At 50.9% G+C, this 14,745-nt stretch overlaps 1 protein-coding gene across 1 annotated transcript in view; it reads right to left on the reverse strand.

The window, feature by feature from the left end:
• Window positions 1-14,190, reverse strand: part of LOC139275315 (uncharacterized) — a 33,306-nt gene extending 19,116 nt beyond the window's left edge. The window contains exons 1-2 of the mRNA XM_070892607.1: window positions 14,036-14,190; window positions 6,070-6,678 (exon numbers count right to left, since the gene is read on the reverse strand). Of these exons, the coding sequence (XP_070748708.1) occupies window positions 6,070-6,629 (560 nt within the window). The 5' untranslated portion in view covers window positions 6,630-6,678; window positions 14,036-14,190. The remainder of the gene's footprint in view (window positions 1-6,069; window positions 6,679-14,035) is intronic.
• Between the last annotated feature and the right edge of the window lie 555 nt (window positions 14,191-14,745).

Genomic DNA, 14,745 nt, shown 5'->3' on the forward strand with positions numbered 1-14,745 from the left:
GTGAGTCGGTGAGTGTGTGAGTGAGTGTGAGTCGGTGAGTGTGAGTGTGTGTGAGTGTGAACAGGATGTGCAGCAAAGCCTATCTGACATGAAAATAGACACTTGGTGAGGTCAGAGGGCAACTGCATTTCCCAGGCCCCCACACCCTAAAAACCCTGGCCCTGGAGGGGATTGGGTGGATGCTGGCCTAGCATTGACCTTTCACCCCTGGTTCCCAGAGCAGCCGCTGTGGCCCAATGCCCAACGATTCGCTGTGGAGCAGTGAGGGTTAAGGGGAGATTTAATCGAGGTGTTCACGATTATGAGGGGTTTTGATCGAGTGAGTGAGGAGGCACTGCTTCCAGTGGCAGGAGGGTCAGTAACCAGAGGGCACGGATTTAAGGTGATAACTTAATAAAAACGTGTATTTATATAGCGCCTTTAACCTAGTAAAACATACCAAGGTGCTTCACAGCAGTGTTACAGACAAACAGAGCCACATAGGGAGATATTGGGGCAGGTGACCAAAAGCTGGGTCAAAGAGGTCGGTTTTAAGGAGCGTCTTAAAAGGAGGAGAGAGAGGCGGAGAGGTTTAGGGAGGGAGTTCCAGAGCGTGGGGCCCAGGCAGCTGGAGGCACGGCTGTAATATCGCTCGACCTAGTGCACTGCCGTGGTAATGCAGCCATTGCTGTTTACAAGAATAAAGCATCAGCTGACTGGTCAACTGACAAATTCCTGAGTTAACAGCCATCTTGGAGTCTGTGTGTGTTGCGAGGTCGTGAGGAATGTATCACAACGGCCACCGATGGTGGAGCAGTTATAATGAGGGATGTTCAAGAGGGCAGAATTTGAGGATCGCAGACATCTTGTGGAATTGTGGGGCTGGAGGAGATTACAGAGATAGGGAGGGGGGAGGCCAGGGGGGGGATTTGTAAACAAGGATGAGGACTTTGAAATCGAAGCGTTGCTTAACCGGGAGCCAATGTAGTTCAACGAGCACAGGGGGTGATGGGTGAGTGGGACTCGGTGCGAGTTAGGACACGGGGCAGCGAGCACAGGGGGTGATGGGTGAGCGGGACTCGGTGCAAGTTAGGACGCGGGGCAGCGAGCACAGGGGGTGATGGGTGAGTGGGACTGGGTGCGAGTTAGGACACGGGGCAGCGAGCACAGGGGGTGATGGGTGAGCGGGACTTGGTGCGAGTTAGGACACGGGGCAGCGAGCACAGGGGGTGATGGGTGAGCGGGACTCGGTGCGAGTTAGGACACGGGGCAGCGAGCACAGGGGGTGATGGGTGAGCGGGACTCGGTGCGAGTTAGGACACGGGGCAGTGAGCACAGGGGGTGATGGGTGAGCGGGACTCGGTGCGAGTTAGGACACGGGGCAGCGAGCACAGGGGGTGATGGGTGAGCGGGACTCGGTGCGAGTTAGGACACGGGGCAGCGAGCACAGGGGGTGATGGGTGAGCGGGACTCGGTGCGAGTTAGGACACGGGGCAGCCGAGTTTTGGATCTCCTCTGTTCTACATAGGGTAGAATGTAGGAGGCCAGTCAGGGGTGCATTGGAACAGTCAAGTCTGGAGGTAGCAAAGGCATGGATGAGGGTTTCAGCAGTGGATGAGCTGAGGCAAGGGTGGAGACGGGCGATGTTATGGAGGTGGAAAGTTATGCTGCAGATATGTGGCCAGAAGCTCATTTCAGGGTCAAATATGACCCTGAGGTTGCGAACAGTCTGGTTCAGCCTCAGACAGGAGTTGGGGAGAGGGATGGAGTCAGTGGCCAGGGAACGGAGTTTGTGGTGGGGACCGAAAACAATGGCTTCGGTCTTCCCAATATTTAATTGGAGAAAATTTCTGCTCATCCAGAACTGGATGTGGGACAGGCAGATTGGCAATTTAGAGACTGTGGAGGGGTTGAGAGAAGTGGTGGTGAGGTAGAGCTGGGTGTCTCAGCGTACATGTGGAAACTGACGCTGTGTTTCCGGATGATGTCGCCGAGGGGCAACATGTAGATGAGGAATAGGAGGGGGCCAAGGATAGATCCTTGGGGAATACCAGAGGTAACGATGCGGGGGCGGGAAGAGAAGCTGTTGCAGGAGATTCTCTGACTACGATGAGATGGATAAGAATGGAACCAGGCGAGTGCAGTCCCACCCAGCTGGACGATGGTGGAGAGGTGTTGGAGGAGGATAGAGTGGTCAACGTGTCAAAGGCTGCAGACAGGTCGAGAAGGACGAGGAGGGATAGTTTACCTTTGTCACAGTCACAAAGGATGTCATTTGTGACTTTGATGAGAGCCGTTTCGGGGACGGAAACCCGATTAGAGGGAGTCAAACATGGAATTGTGGGAAAGATGGGCACGGATTTGGGAGGTGACAACACGTTCAAGGACTTGAGGGGAAAGGGAGTTTGGAGATGGAGTGGTAGTTTGCAAGGACGGAGGGGTCAAGGGTTGTTTTTTTGAGGAGAGGGGTGATGACGGCAGATTTGAGGGAGAGGGAGACAGTACCCGAGGACAGAGAACCGTTAACAATGTCGGCTAACATGGGAGCCAGAAAAGGAAGTTGTGTGGTCAGCAGTTTAGTGGAATAGGCTCAAGGGAGCAGGAAGTGGGTCTCATGGACGGACGAGCTTGGAGAGATCAAGAGGGGAGATCAGAGAGCAACGTGAGAAAGATGAGAGTTCAGGGCTCGGGCAGGTGGGAGCCTCAGAGGAAGTTTGGCCCTTGTGGGCTCGGGGAAGGAAGGGAACTCGCAGAGGCAGCTGATCAATGGTCTCAATCGTTGAGATGAAGAAGTCCATGAGCTCCTCACACTTGTTGGAGGTGAGTGTGGTGGAGACAGGGGAGAGGGGTTTAAGGAGATGGTTAGCAGTAGGGAATAGTAGTCGGAATAGTAATTGCAATCCAGAATGATCCTGGAATAATGATCAGTTTTTGTAGACAAGAGTAGGACCCGATAATGTTTTATGTGTTCGAGCCAGATCTGGTAGTGAATGGCTAAACCAGTTGTCCGCCACATCTGTGCAAGTCTCCACCCCTTGGCCTTGGAGCAAAGATGAGGACTGTACCAGGGGGAACGGCCAGGGTGAGAGAGTAATCTTTTTAATAGGGACTAGGGCATCAAAGGTGGGGGTGAGGGTGTGGTTGAGCAGGTCAGTGGCTGCAGAAACGTCATGGTGAAAGGACGGCCAAAGGTCGGGCAGTTTTGAATTGATAAGTGAGAGAGTTTGGAGAGAGTTTTGTCCAGGGGCGGTGCAGAAGGAGGTAGCTTTGTAACGGGGAAGGGGGATGTGGATTGAGGGCGATACAGGAAATGGTCAGAGATGCCGTTATCTTTGATTGAGACGGTTGGAATAGTGAGGCCACGAGAGATTGCAAGGTCAGCGGGTGGCCGTGAATATGGGTTGGGGAGTTCACGTGGAGGGAGAGATTAAGGGAAGACAGGAGGGTAGTGAACTCAGAGGAGAGGGAGAATGAAGAATTGAGACGGACGAGAAGTCGCTCGGTGCAGAGGCTGAGGGAGGAAAGCAGTGAGGGTATATCCGTGATAAAGTTAGTATCATACTTAGGTGGGCGGTAGAGAACGAGAATTTTGAACGAGGGGTGAGGGGGAGGAATGGGATGAGATGTTCAAAGGAGGAGAACGTGCCGGAGGATAGGAGCACAGAGCAAGGTGTGATTTGGTGATGAGAGTTATACTGCCACCACAGCGGTCTGGGCGAGGCAAGTGGTGGAAGATACAGCCGGGAGGGGAGGCTTCGATTAAAGGCAGTGTGTCATTACCCCTCAGCCAAGTTTCCATCAGGGCCATGATGCCGATGCAGGCATCCATGATAAGCTCATGGTTGGCAAGGGCCTTGTTCACAAGTGACAGGACATGGGCAAAGGCAAGATCACCGGCAAAAGAGCCAAAGGGCACATGAGAAAACATTTCACGCAGCGATCGCGTTGGGATCGGGAACGCGCTGCCTGAAAGGGCGGTGGGAGCAGATTCAATAGTAACTATCAAACCGGGAATTGGATAAATACATAAAGTGAAAACAATTGCAGGACTATGGGGGAAGAGCGGGGGGAGTGGGACTGATTGGAATGCTCTCTCACAGAGCCGCAACAGGCTCGATGGCCATCATCAGAATTAGGAGCAGGAGTCAGCCATTCGGCCCCTCGAACCTGCTCCGCCATTCAATAAGATCATAGCTGATCATTGACCTCAACTCCACCTTCCCGCTCGATCCCCATATCCCTCGATTCCCCGAGAGTCCAAAAATCTATCGATCTCAGCCTTGAAAATACTTAACGACTTGAGCCTCCACAGCCCTCTGGGGCAGAGAATTCCAAAGAGTCACCACCCTCTGAGCGAAGAAATTCCTCCTCATCTCAGTCCTAAATGGCCGACCCCTTATAGAAACAGAAACATAGAAAATAGGTGCAGGAGTAGGCCATTCGGCCCTTCGAACCTGCACCGTCATTCAATGAGTTCATGACTGAACATGCAACTTCAGTACCCCATTCCTGCTTTCTCGCCATACCCCTTGATTCCCCTAGTAGTAAGGACTTCATCTAACTCCTTTTTGAATATATTTAGTGAATTGGCCTCAACAACTTTCTGTGGTAGAGAATTCCACAGGTTCACCACTCTCTGGGTGAAGAAGTTTCTCCTCATCACGGTCCTAAATGGCTTACCCCTTATCCTTAGACTGTGTCCCCTGGTTCTGGACTTCCCCAACATTGGGAACATTCTTCCTGCATCTAACCTGTCTAAACCCGTCAGAATTTTAAACGTTTCTATGAGATCCCCTCTCATTCTTCTGGACTCCAGTGAATACAAGCCCAGTTGATCCAGTCTTTCTTGATATGTCAGTCCCGCCATCCCGGGAATCAGTCTGGTGAACCTTCGCTGCACTCCCTCAATAGCAAGAATGTCCTTCCTCAAGTTAGGAGACCAAAACTGTACACAATACTCCAGGTGTGGCCTCACCAAGACCCTGTACAACTGTAGTAACATCTCCCTGCCCCTGTACTCAAACCCCTCGCTATGAAGGCCAACATGCCATTTGCTTTCTTAACTGTCTGCTGTACCTGCATGCCAACCTTCAATGTACCATGACACCCAGGTCTCGTTGCACCTCCCCTTTTCCTAATCTGTCACCATTCAGATAATAGTCTGTCTCTCTGTTTTTACAACCAAAGTGGATAACCTCACATTTATCCACATTATACTTCATCTGCCATGCATTTGCCCACTCACCTAACCTATCCAAGTCACTCTGAAGCCTCATAGCATCCCTCGTCTAAATCATTAATGTACAATGTAAACAGCTGGGGCCCCAGCACAGAACCTTGCAGTACCCCACTAGTCACTGCCTGCCATTCTGAAAAGTACCCGTTTACTCCTACTCTTTGCTTCCTGTCTGCCAACCAGTTCTCAATCCATGTCAGCACACTACCCCCAATCCCATGTGCTTTAACTTTGCACATTAATCTCTTGTGTGGGACCTTGTCGAAAGCCTTCTGAAAGTCCAAATACACCACATCAACTGGTTCTCCCTTGTCCACTCTACTGGAAACATCCTCAAAAAATTCCAGAAGATTTGTCAAGCATGATTTCCCTTTCACAAATCCATGCTGACTTGAACCTATCATGTCACCTCTCTCCAAATGCGCTGCTATGACATCCTTAATAATTGATTCCATCATTTTACCCACTGCCGATGTCAGGCTGACCGGTCTATAATTCCCTGTTTTCTCTCTCCCTCCTTTTTTAAAAAGTGGGGTTACATTGGCTACCCTCCACTCGATAGGAACTGATCCAGAGTCTATGGAATGTTGGAAAATGACTGTCAATGCATCCACTATTTCCAAGGCCACCTCCTTAAGTACACCGGGATGCAGACCATCAGGCCCTGGGGATTTATCCTGAGACTGTGACCCCTGGTTCTCGACTCCCCAGCCCAGGGGAAACACCCTCCCTGTATCTACCCTGTCAATCCCCCTCAGAATCTTGTATGTCTCAATGCGATCACCTCTCATCTTCTAAACCGCAGAGAGTATGGGCCCAAACTGCTCACTACTGTGGACCAAAGTCACACACACCTGTTCAGTTCATCAATCGTCTCTTCAATGGTGTTGCAGAATTGGGGGAATTGATATATATCAGTGCGGGCGTTGGATACCAGGAATATCGGTGAGGATTGTACACCCATCTCTGCTAACCAATTGCTACACGATGAGGTGATGTCTTCGAGCAGCTGATCGAGCTCTCTTACGGAGCTAATGCTTGACCCATACTGTTGAATATAAGCGTCTATCTTCGTGCGGACAAAGTAACAGGCCTTGCCCTTAGCCTGGCCACCTACGGCAAACTTGGCAAATTCAGAACCAAAATTTTCCGACGGGGAGGCGATGATGATCAGGTCGTAGGGGTCGCTCTCCAACCGGCTCACGGCCTCCGATGGAATCTCCCAGAAGGTTACGTTCGGATGTCTCGGGTGTGTGTATTGAACGACCTTCGACCCGGTATTAGGGTCTGGGGGAGCTCCCCCATTTGTGTCACCCAGCAAAGCCTGGATCAGAGAGGTCTTTCCTGCACCAGAGGGTCCTGCCACACCGATCCAGATCTCTCCTGGTCCTTTCGTGCTGAGCCAAGACCCCATCGAGGGAAGCACTCGAAACCGACTGTATCACACGGCAAATATATTCCCCCTAACAACGTGAAACGGTCACAGGAGAATCAGTACAACAAACACATTCATTATCAAACACTCCTGGGGCAGGTATAGCACAGGGTTATACACAGAGTAAAGCTCCCTCTACACTGTCCCATCAAACACTCCCAGGGTAGGTACAGCACGGGTTAGGTACAGAGTAAAGCTCCCTCTACAGCATCCCATCAAACACTCCCAGGGCAGGTACAGCACTGGTTAGATACAGAGTAAAGCTGCCTCTACACTGTCCCATCAAACACTCCCAGGGCAGGTACAGTACGGGGTTAGATACAGAGTAAAGCTCCCTCTACACTGCCCCATCAAACACTCCCAGGGCAGGTACAGCACGGGGTTAGATACAGAGTAAAGCTCCCTCTACACTGCCCCATCAAACACTCCCAGGGCAGATATAGCACAGGTTAGATACAGAGTAAAGCTGCCTCTACACTGCCCCATCAAACACTCCCAGGGCAGGTACAGCACGGGTTAGATACAGAGTAAAGCTCCCTCTACACTGTCCCATTAAACAATCCCAGGGCAGGTACAGCATGGGGTTAGATATAGAGTAAAGCTCCATCTACACTGTCCCATCAAACACTCCCAGGGCAGGTACAGCACGGAGTTAGATACAGAGTAAAGCTCCCTCTACACTGTCCCATCAAACACTCCCAGGTCAGGTACAGCACGGGGTTAGATACAGAGTAAAGCTCCCTCTACACTGTCCCATCAAACACACCCAGTGCAAGAACAGCATGGGGTTAGATACAGAGTAAAGCTCCCTCTACACTGTCCCATCAAACACTCCCAGGGCAGGTACAGCACGGGGTTAGATACAGAGTAAAGCTCCCTCTACACTGCCCCATCAAACACTCCCAGGGCAGGTATAGCACGGGTTAGATACAGAATAAAGCTCCCTCGACACTGTCCCATCAAACACTCCCAGGGCAGGTAGGGGGTTAGATACAGAGTAAAGCTCCCTCTACACTGTCCCATAAAACACTCCCAGGGCAGATACAGCATGGAGTTAGATACAGAGTAAAGCTCCCTCTACACTGTACCATCAAACACTCACAGGGCAGGTACTGTAAAGTCCTTACACAATACCACAAATTCACACGAGGTACGTTCTATGGACAAGGTCACTCTGTGACCTGACTCTTTATTCACAGGACCAAGAAGTGACCCTGCGTGGGTCCTCCCTTTATATACCTGGCTGACCAGGTGAGGAGTATGTCCCACAAGTTCACCCACTGTGGTCAATGTGTACATTTCTCAAGTATATACAGTATTGCAGTGTTGTTACATAAAGATAACATACATGACATCACCTCGCCTTCAACGTCTTATTGGGATCACAGGTTAAGTCTTTCGGATGGTCTGCGCTCCCTAGTGGAGCGCCGCAGTTGGGGCTCTGGTTGTTGAGCCTTGGCCTGCGTGTCTGTCTCCTGTGGTGATTCCGGCCTGTCCGGGCTGGCCGCAGGGACTGTGCATGCTGCTGAATGTTCTTGTTGCTCGTTCACTGGCGATGGTGTGAATACCATCTCATGGTCTTCCTCAGGTTCCTCAGTGTCCATGCTGAACCTTTTTTTTACTTGGTCCAGATGCTTGCAGCATATCTGCCCATTGTTAAGTTTAACCACGATGACCCTATTCCCCTCTTTGTCTATTACAGTACGTTCGAGCCATTTGGGCCCCAAAGCGTGATTGAGAACAAATACGGGGTCACCAATTTCTATACATCTCCCCCTTGAATTACGGTCATGGTATTCATTTTGGGACTGGCGATGGCCCTCAACAATGTCGGACAAGACAGGATGAATGAGGGACAGCCGAGTTTTGAGTGTTCGTTACATAAGGAGCTCCGCAGGCGGGAATTCCATGAGCGAGTGCGGTCGGGACCTATAGGCAAGCAGGAGGCATGATAGGCGGCATTGAAGGGAGGGACCTTGAATCCTGAACATGCCTTGTTTTATGATTTGGACCACATGTTCCGCCTGGCCATTGGAGGCCGGCTTGAACGGTGCTGTCCTGACATGGTTGATGCCATTACCCAACATGAACTCTCGGAATTTGTAGCTAGTGAAACATGGGCCATTATCGCTAACATGGATGTCCAGCAAACCGTGAGTCGCAAAGACTGCACGTAGACTCTCCACAGTGGTGGATGTCGTGCACGAATTCAAAAATGATGCACTCGATCCATTTCGAGTGCGCATCAACCACGATGAGAAACATTTTCCCCATGAACGGACCCACGTAGTCTACGTGAATACGTGACCATGGCCTGGTGGGCCAGGGCCACGGGCTGAGCGGGGCCTCCCTGGGGGCATTTTCCAGCTGGGCACACATCGTGCACCTGCGAACACAGTGTTCCAGGTCTGAATCAATTCCCGGCCACCAAACGTGTGACCGGGCAATGGCCTTCATCAGCACGATGCCTGGGTGCTCACTGTGGAGTTCCCTGATGAATGCTTCCCTGCCCCTCTGGGGCATGACTACCCGGCTGCCCCATAATAGGCAGTCGGCTTGGATGGAGAGCTCATCCACCTGTCTATGAAATGGTCTGACCTCCTCAGGGCATGCTCCGTGTGCGGGTGCCCAATCCCCAGTCAGGACACATTTCTTAATCAAAGATAGGAGGGGATCTCTGTTGGTCCAGATTTTGATCTGGCGGGCTGTGATGGGGGAGCCTGCACTGTCAAAGGCTTCAACGGCCATGACCATCTCAGCGCTTTGCTCCGCTGCCCCCTCAATGGTGGCCAGTGGAAGCCTGCTGAGTGCGTCAGCGCAGTTTTCAGTGCCGGGCCGGTGCCGGATGGAGTAGTCATACTCAGCCAGTGTGAGGGCCCATCGCTGTATGTGAGCTGACGCATTGGCATTGACAGCCTTGCTGTCGGAGAACAGGGATGTTAACGGCTTGTGGTCTGTTAATTCGAACCTCCTGCCAAAAAGGTACTGGTGCATCTTTTTCACCCCATAGACACATGCGAGTGCCTCCTTCTCAACCATCCCATATCCACGTTCTGCTTGAGAGAGCGACCTGGAGGCATAAGCCACAGGTTGGAGTTGCCCCTCAGCATTGTCCTGCTGCAACATGCACCCAACCCCATAGGACGATGCATCACATGTCAGAACCAATTTCTTACAGGGGTTGTACAGGGTCAACAACTTATTTGAACAAAACAGATTCCGCGCCCGATTGAAAGCCCGTTCCTGACAGTCCCCCCAAAACCAATCGCAGCCCTTACGCAGGAGCACGTGTAGCGGCTCCAACAATGTGCTTAAGTTCGGCAGAAAGTTCCCGAAATAGTTCAAAAGTCCCAGAAATGAACGCAACTCCGATGTGTTGCAGGGCCTGGGCGCTCGTCGAATCGCCTCTGTTTTGGATTCGGTGGGCCGAATCCCATTTGCAGCAACCCTCCTGCCCAAAAACTTGACTTCAGGAGCCAAAAACACACACTTAGGCTTCTTGAGCCGTAAGTCTACCCGGTCCAGTCGGCATAGCACCTCTTCCAGGTTGTGGTGGTGTTCCTCGGTGTCGCGACCCGTGATGAGGATATCGTCCTGGAATACGATCATTCCAGGAATGGATTTGAGCAGGCTTTCCATGTGTCTTTGAAAGATCGCGGCCGCTGATCGAATGCCAAACGGGCACCTGTTGTAAACAAACAGTCCCTTCTGCATGGTGATTGTGGTCAGTAGTTTGGATTTGTCGGCCAGTTCTTGGGTCATGTAGGCTGAAGTGAGGTCCAACTTGGTGAACAGCTTGCCGCCTGCCAGCGTGGCAAAAAGATCCTCCGCTCTCAGAAGCGGGTATTGGTCTTGTAGGGACACCCGGTTGATAGTGGCCTTGTAGTCACCACAGATCCTGACCGAGCCATCTGCTTTTAGGACGGGAACAATGGGGCTCGCCCAGTCACTGAATTCAACGGGCGAGATGATGCCCTCTCTCAGCAAATGGTCCAATTCGCTTTCAATTTTCTCCCGCATCACATACGGCACATCACTGGCTTTGTTGTGCACTGGTCTGGTGTCCGGGGTGATGCGAATCACTACTTTGGTACCTTTGAACGTCCCGACGCCAGGTTGGAATAGCGACTCAAATTGCTGTAGGACCTGTGAGCATGAACTTTGCTCCACAGATGACACTGTGTGCACATCCCCCCATTTCCAGTTCATCTCAGCTAACCAGCTCCTCCCCAACAGTGTAGGACCATTGCCCGGGACAATCCAGAGTGGCAGCCGGTTCACTGATCCATTGTGGGTGACAGCTAACATTGCACTGCCGAGCACTGGCCTGATTTCTTTGGTGTATGTCCGTAATTGAGTCTCAATGCGTTCTAGTTTGGGTCTGCTGGCTTTGAGTGGCTATAGCTTTTCGAATTGTTGAACACACATGAGTGACTGGCTCCATGCGTACCGGGATGCCGTTTAATAGGACCTTCATCATCATAGGTGGCGTTTTGGTATATGAGTTGTGAATGTTTGCTACCTGAACCCGCTGAGCATCGCAGACCCCTCCTGGTCCATCCGCCTTGTAAATTAGCCTGGTCGCAGGCTTCCTGCACATTCTAGCTAAATGGCCAGTGAGGTTACAATTTCTGCAGGCGAACTGTTGAAACCTGCAAGTCCTGGCAGTATGTCTGCCCCCACACCTCCAGCATGAACTGAGATTCCCATTGTTGTGAACAAAAGAGCTGTTACCGGGCATTCCTCGCTGATTGTCCCTTTGACTGCTCTTGAGCACCCTGTTACTGGGTGTCAATGGCCCCATCCCAGAATGTATTGTCCACTGGGATGGCGTAAATGTCCGTTCAGCCTGCCATTGTCTGTGTTGAAAACCTGTTCTGGGGTCTATGGCTGCCTGGGTTGTGTCGAACTGCCCTTGCCTGCCTGCTGGGCTCTGAGTCGCGTTTATGATATTGACCCCCTGATCCATCGCCACATTGGAGGCAGAGTTGCGCGCGTATATTATCTTGGTTTCCTCCTCCCCCGCCATAAAAGTCTGAGCCAGCAACACCGCCGCTTCCAAGGTCAAGTCCTTGGTCTCGATTAACTTTCTGAAAATCACGGCATGACCGATGCCCTCAATAAAGAAATCCCTTAGCATCTCCCCCCTGCAGGCGTCTGTGAACTTATAGAGGCTGGCCAAGCGCCGGAGGTCCGCAACGAAGTCCGGTATGCTCTGTCCTTCCTGACGTCGGTGAGTATAAAATCTGTATCGGGCCATGTGTACGCTGCTCGCCGGTTTGAGGTGCTCACTGATTAGCTTGCTGAGCTCTTCAAAGGTTTTGTCCGCCGGCTTCTCAGGTGCTAGCAGGTCTTTCATGAGCGCGTAAGTCTTAGATCCACAGCTGGTCAGTAGATGAGCCCTTCGCTTGTCGGCCGCTGCATCTCCCAGCCAGTCCTTTGTGACAAAGCTCTGCTGAAACCTCTCAATGAAATCGTCCCAGTCCTCACCAACACAGTACCGTTCCTCTGTGCTACCAGTGGCCATTCTCGTAGATCGTTGATTCCCGTTTCTCGTCACCACTGTAAAGTCCTTACACAATACCACAAATCCACACGAGGCACATTCTATGGACAAGGTCACTCTGTGACCTGCACCTTTATTCACAGGACCAAGAAGTGATGACCCTGCGTGGGACCTCCCTTTATATACCTGGCTGACCAGGTGAGGAGTGTCTCCCACAAGTTCACCCCCTGTGGTCAAGGTGTGCATTTCTCAAGTATATACAGTATTGCAGTGTTGTTACATGAAGGTTACATACATGACAGGTACAGCACGGGGTGAGATACAGAGTAAAGCTCCCTCTACACTGTCCCATCAAACACTCCCAGGACAGGTACAGCACTGGGTTAGATACAGAGTAAAGCTCCCTCTACACTGTCCCATCAAACACTCCCAGGGCAGGTACAGGGGATTAGATACAGAGTAAAGCTCCCTCTACACTGTCCCATCAAACACTCCCAGGGCAGGTACAGGGGGTTAGATATAGAGTAAAGCTCCCTCTACACTGTCCCATCAAACACTCCCAGGGCAGGTACAGCACGGGGTTAGATACAGAGTAAAGCTCCCTCTACACTGTCCCATCAAACACTCCCAGGGCAGGTACAGCACGGGGTTAGATACAGAGTAAAGCTCCCTCTACACTGTCCCATCAAACACTCCCAGGGCAGGTACAGCACTGGGTTAGATACAGAGTAAAGCTCCCTCTACACTGTCCCATCAAACACTCCCAGGGCAGGTACAGGGGGTTAGATACAGAGTAAAGCTCCCTCTACACTGTCCCATCAAACACTCCCAGGGCAGGTACAGCACGGGGTTAGATACAGAGTAAAGCTCCCTCTACACTGTCCCATCAAACACTTCCAGGGCAGGTACAGCACGGGGTTAGATACAGAGTAAAGCTCCCTCTACACTGTCCCATCAAACACACCCAGGGCAGGTACAGCACGGGTTAGATACAGAGTAAAGCTCCCTCTACACTGTCCCAATATGTTGCCTTATTTCCCATAATCAGACATCAATGTGACATTTCCGATCTCAGATCGTAACACGATTGGTGAATTGGTGGCACAAATGGAAATAAACGGCTTTGATCTAATAGCCATTACAGAAACGTGGTTTCAATGTGACCATTATTGGGAATGAAATATTCCAGGGTACTTGACGTTTCGGACAGGCAGAATGGTAAACGATGGGGCAGGGGGAGGGGTAACCCTGATAATATAAAGGATGACATAAGGACAGGAGAGAGAAAGGATCTGGGCTCGGAAGATGAGGGAGTAGAATTAGTATGGGTGGCGATAAGGAATAACAAGGGGATGAGGGGGTTGACTTATGAGGAAAGGTTGATTACTCATTGGAATTCAGAAGAATGAGAGGTGATCTTATCGAAACGTATAAGATTATGAGGGGGCTTGACAAGGTGGATGCAGAGAGGATATTTCCACTGATGGGGGAGACTAGAACTAGGGGGCATGATCTTAGAATAAGGGGCTGCCCATTTAAAACTGAGATGAGGAGAAATTTCTTCTCTCAGAGGGTTGTAAATCTGTGGAATTCACTGCCTCAGAGAGCTGTGGAAGCTGGGACATTGAATATATTTAAGACAGAGATAGACAGTTTCTTAAACGATAAGGGGATAAGGGGTTATGGGGAGCGGGCAGGGAAGTGGACCTGAGTCCATGATCTTATTAAATGGCGGAGCAGGCTCGAGGGGCTGTATGGCCTACTCCTGCTCCTATTTCTTATGTTCTTATGTAACCTTAACTCTCGGGGCCTCGCACACAGCATCAGACATTGAAAATAAAAACAATCACGGGGGGAAAAGCATGACAACAAGACTCACCTGCTGCCTCGCTAACTCTCTCGTGAGCACAGAGTGAGAGCGAGAGACTTCTCAAAGCAAACCAATACTTGGAAATGAAGAAACTGCAACAATTTGTTGTGCCTCCGTTGTACAGCTGGTGCCCAGTTTATATAACAGGTTTTACTGGTCATGGATTTCAGTTTCAGTTTCAATATCCCAGTTCTGTGAGTAACTTATTCCCAGGATTCTGATTCACTTTGGCTGCGATTGGCTGGTTGACCAGATCACATGACCTGTCATCATTGTCTTTTGTTTTACTTCGCTGGGGCAGTGTTGTGATTATGGGAGCAATTTTAACCCCATAAACTGGTGGCCTTGGCTCAGGTGGGATGTTAGAATATGACAAATCTCACACAAGGGTATTCCCATCGGGAAAGGATGAACAGGCTGGGTGTCTTTTCTCGAAAAAGGAAGGCTGAGGGGTGACCTAATAGAGGTCTTTAAAATGATGAAAGGTTTTGATAGAGTGGCTACAGAGAGAATGTTTCCACTTGTGGGGAGGAGCAAAACTAGAGGCCATCAATATAAGATCGTCACCAACAAATCCAATGGAGAATTCAGGAGAAACTTCTTTACCCAGAGAGCGGTGAGAATGTGGAACTCGCTGCCACAGGGAGGGGTTGAGGCGAATAGTATCGATGCATTTAAGGGGAGGCTGGACAAGCGTATTAGGGAGAAGGGAATAGAAG

This window comes from Pristiophorus japonicus, chromosome 10 (genome assembly GCF_044704955.1).
Source record: "Pristiophorus japonicus isolate sPriJap1 chromosome 10, sPriJap1.hap1, whole genome shotgun sequence".
Classification (NCBI taxonomy): domain Eukaryota; kingdom Metazoa; phylum Chordata; class Chondrichthyes; family Pristiophoridae; genus Pristiophorus; species Pristiophorus japonicus.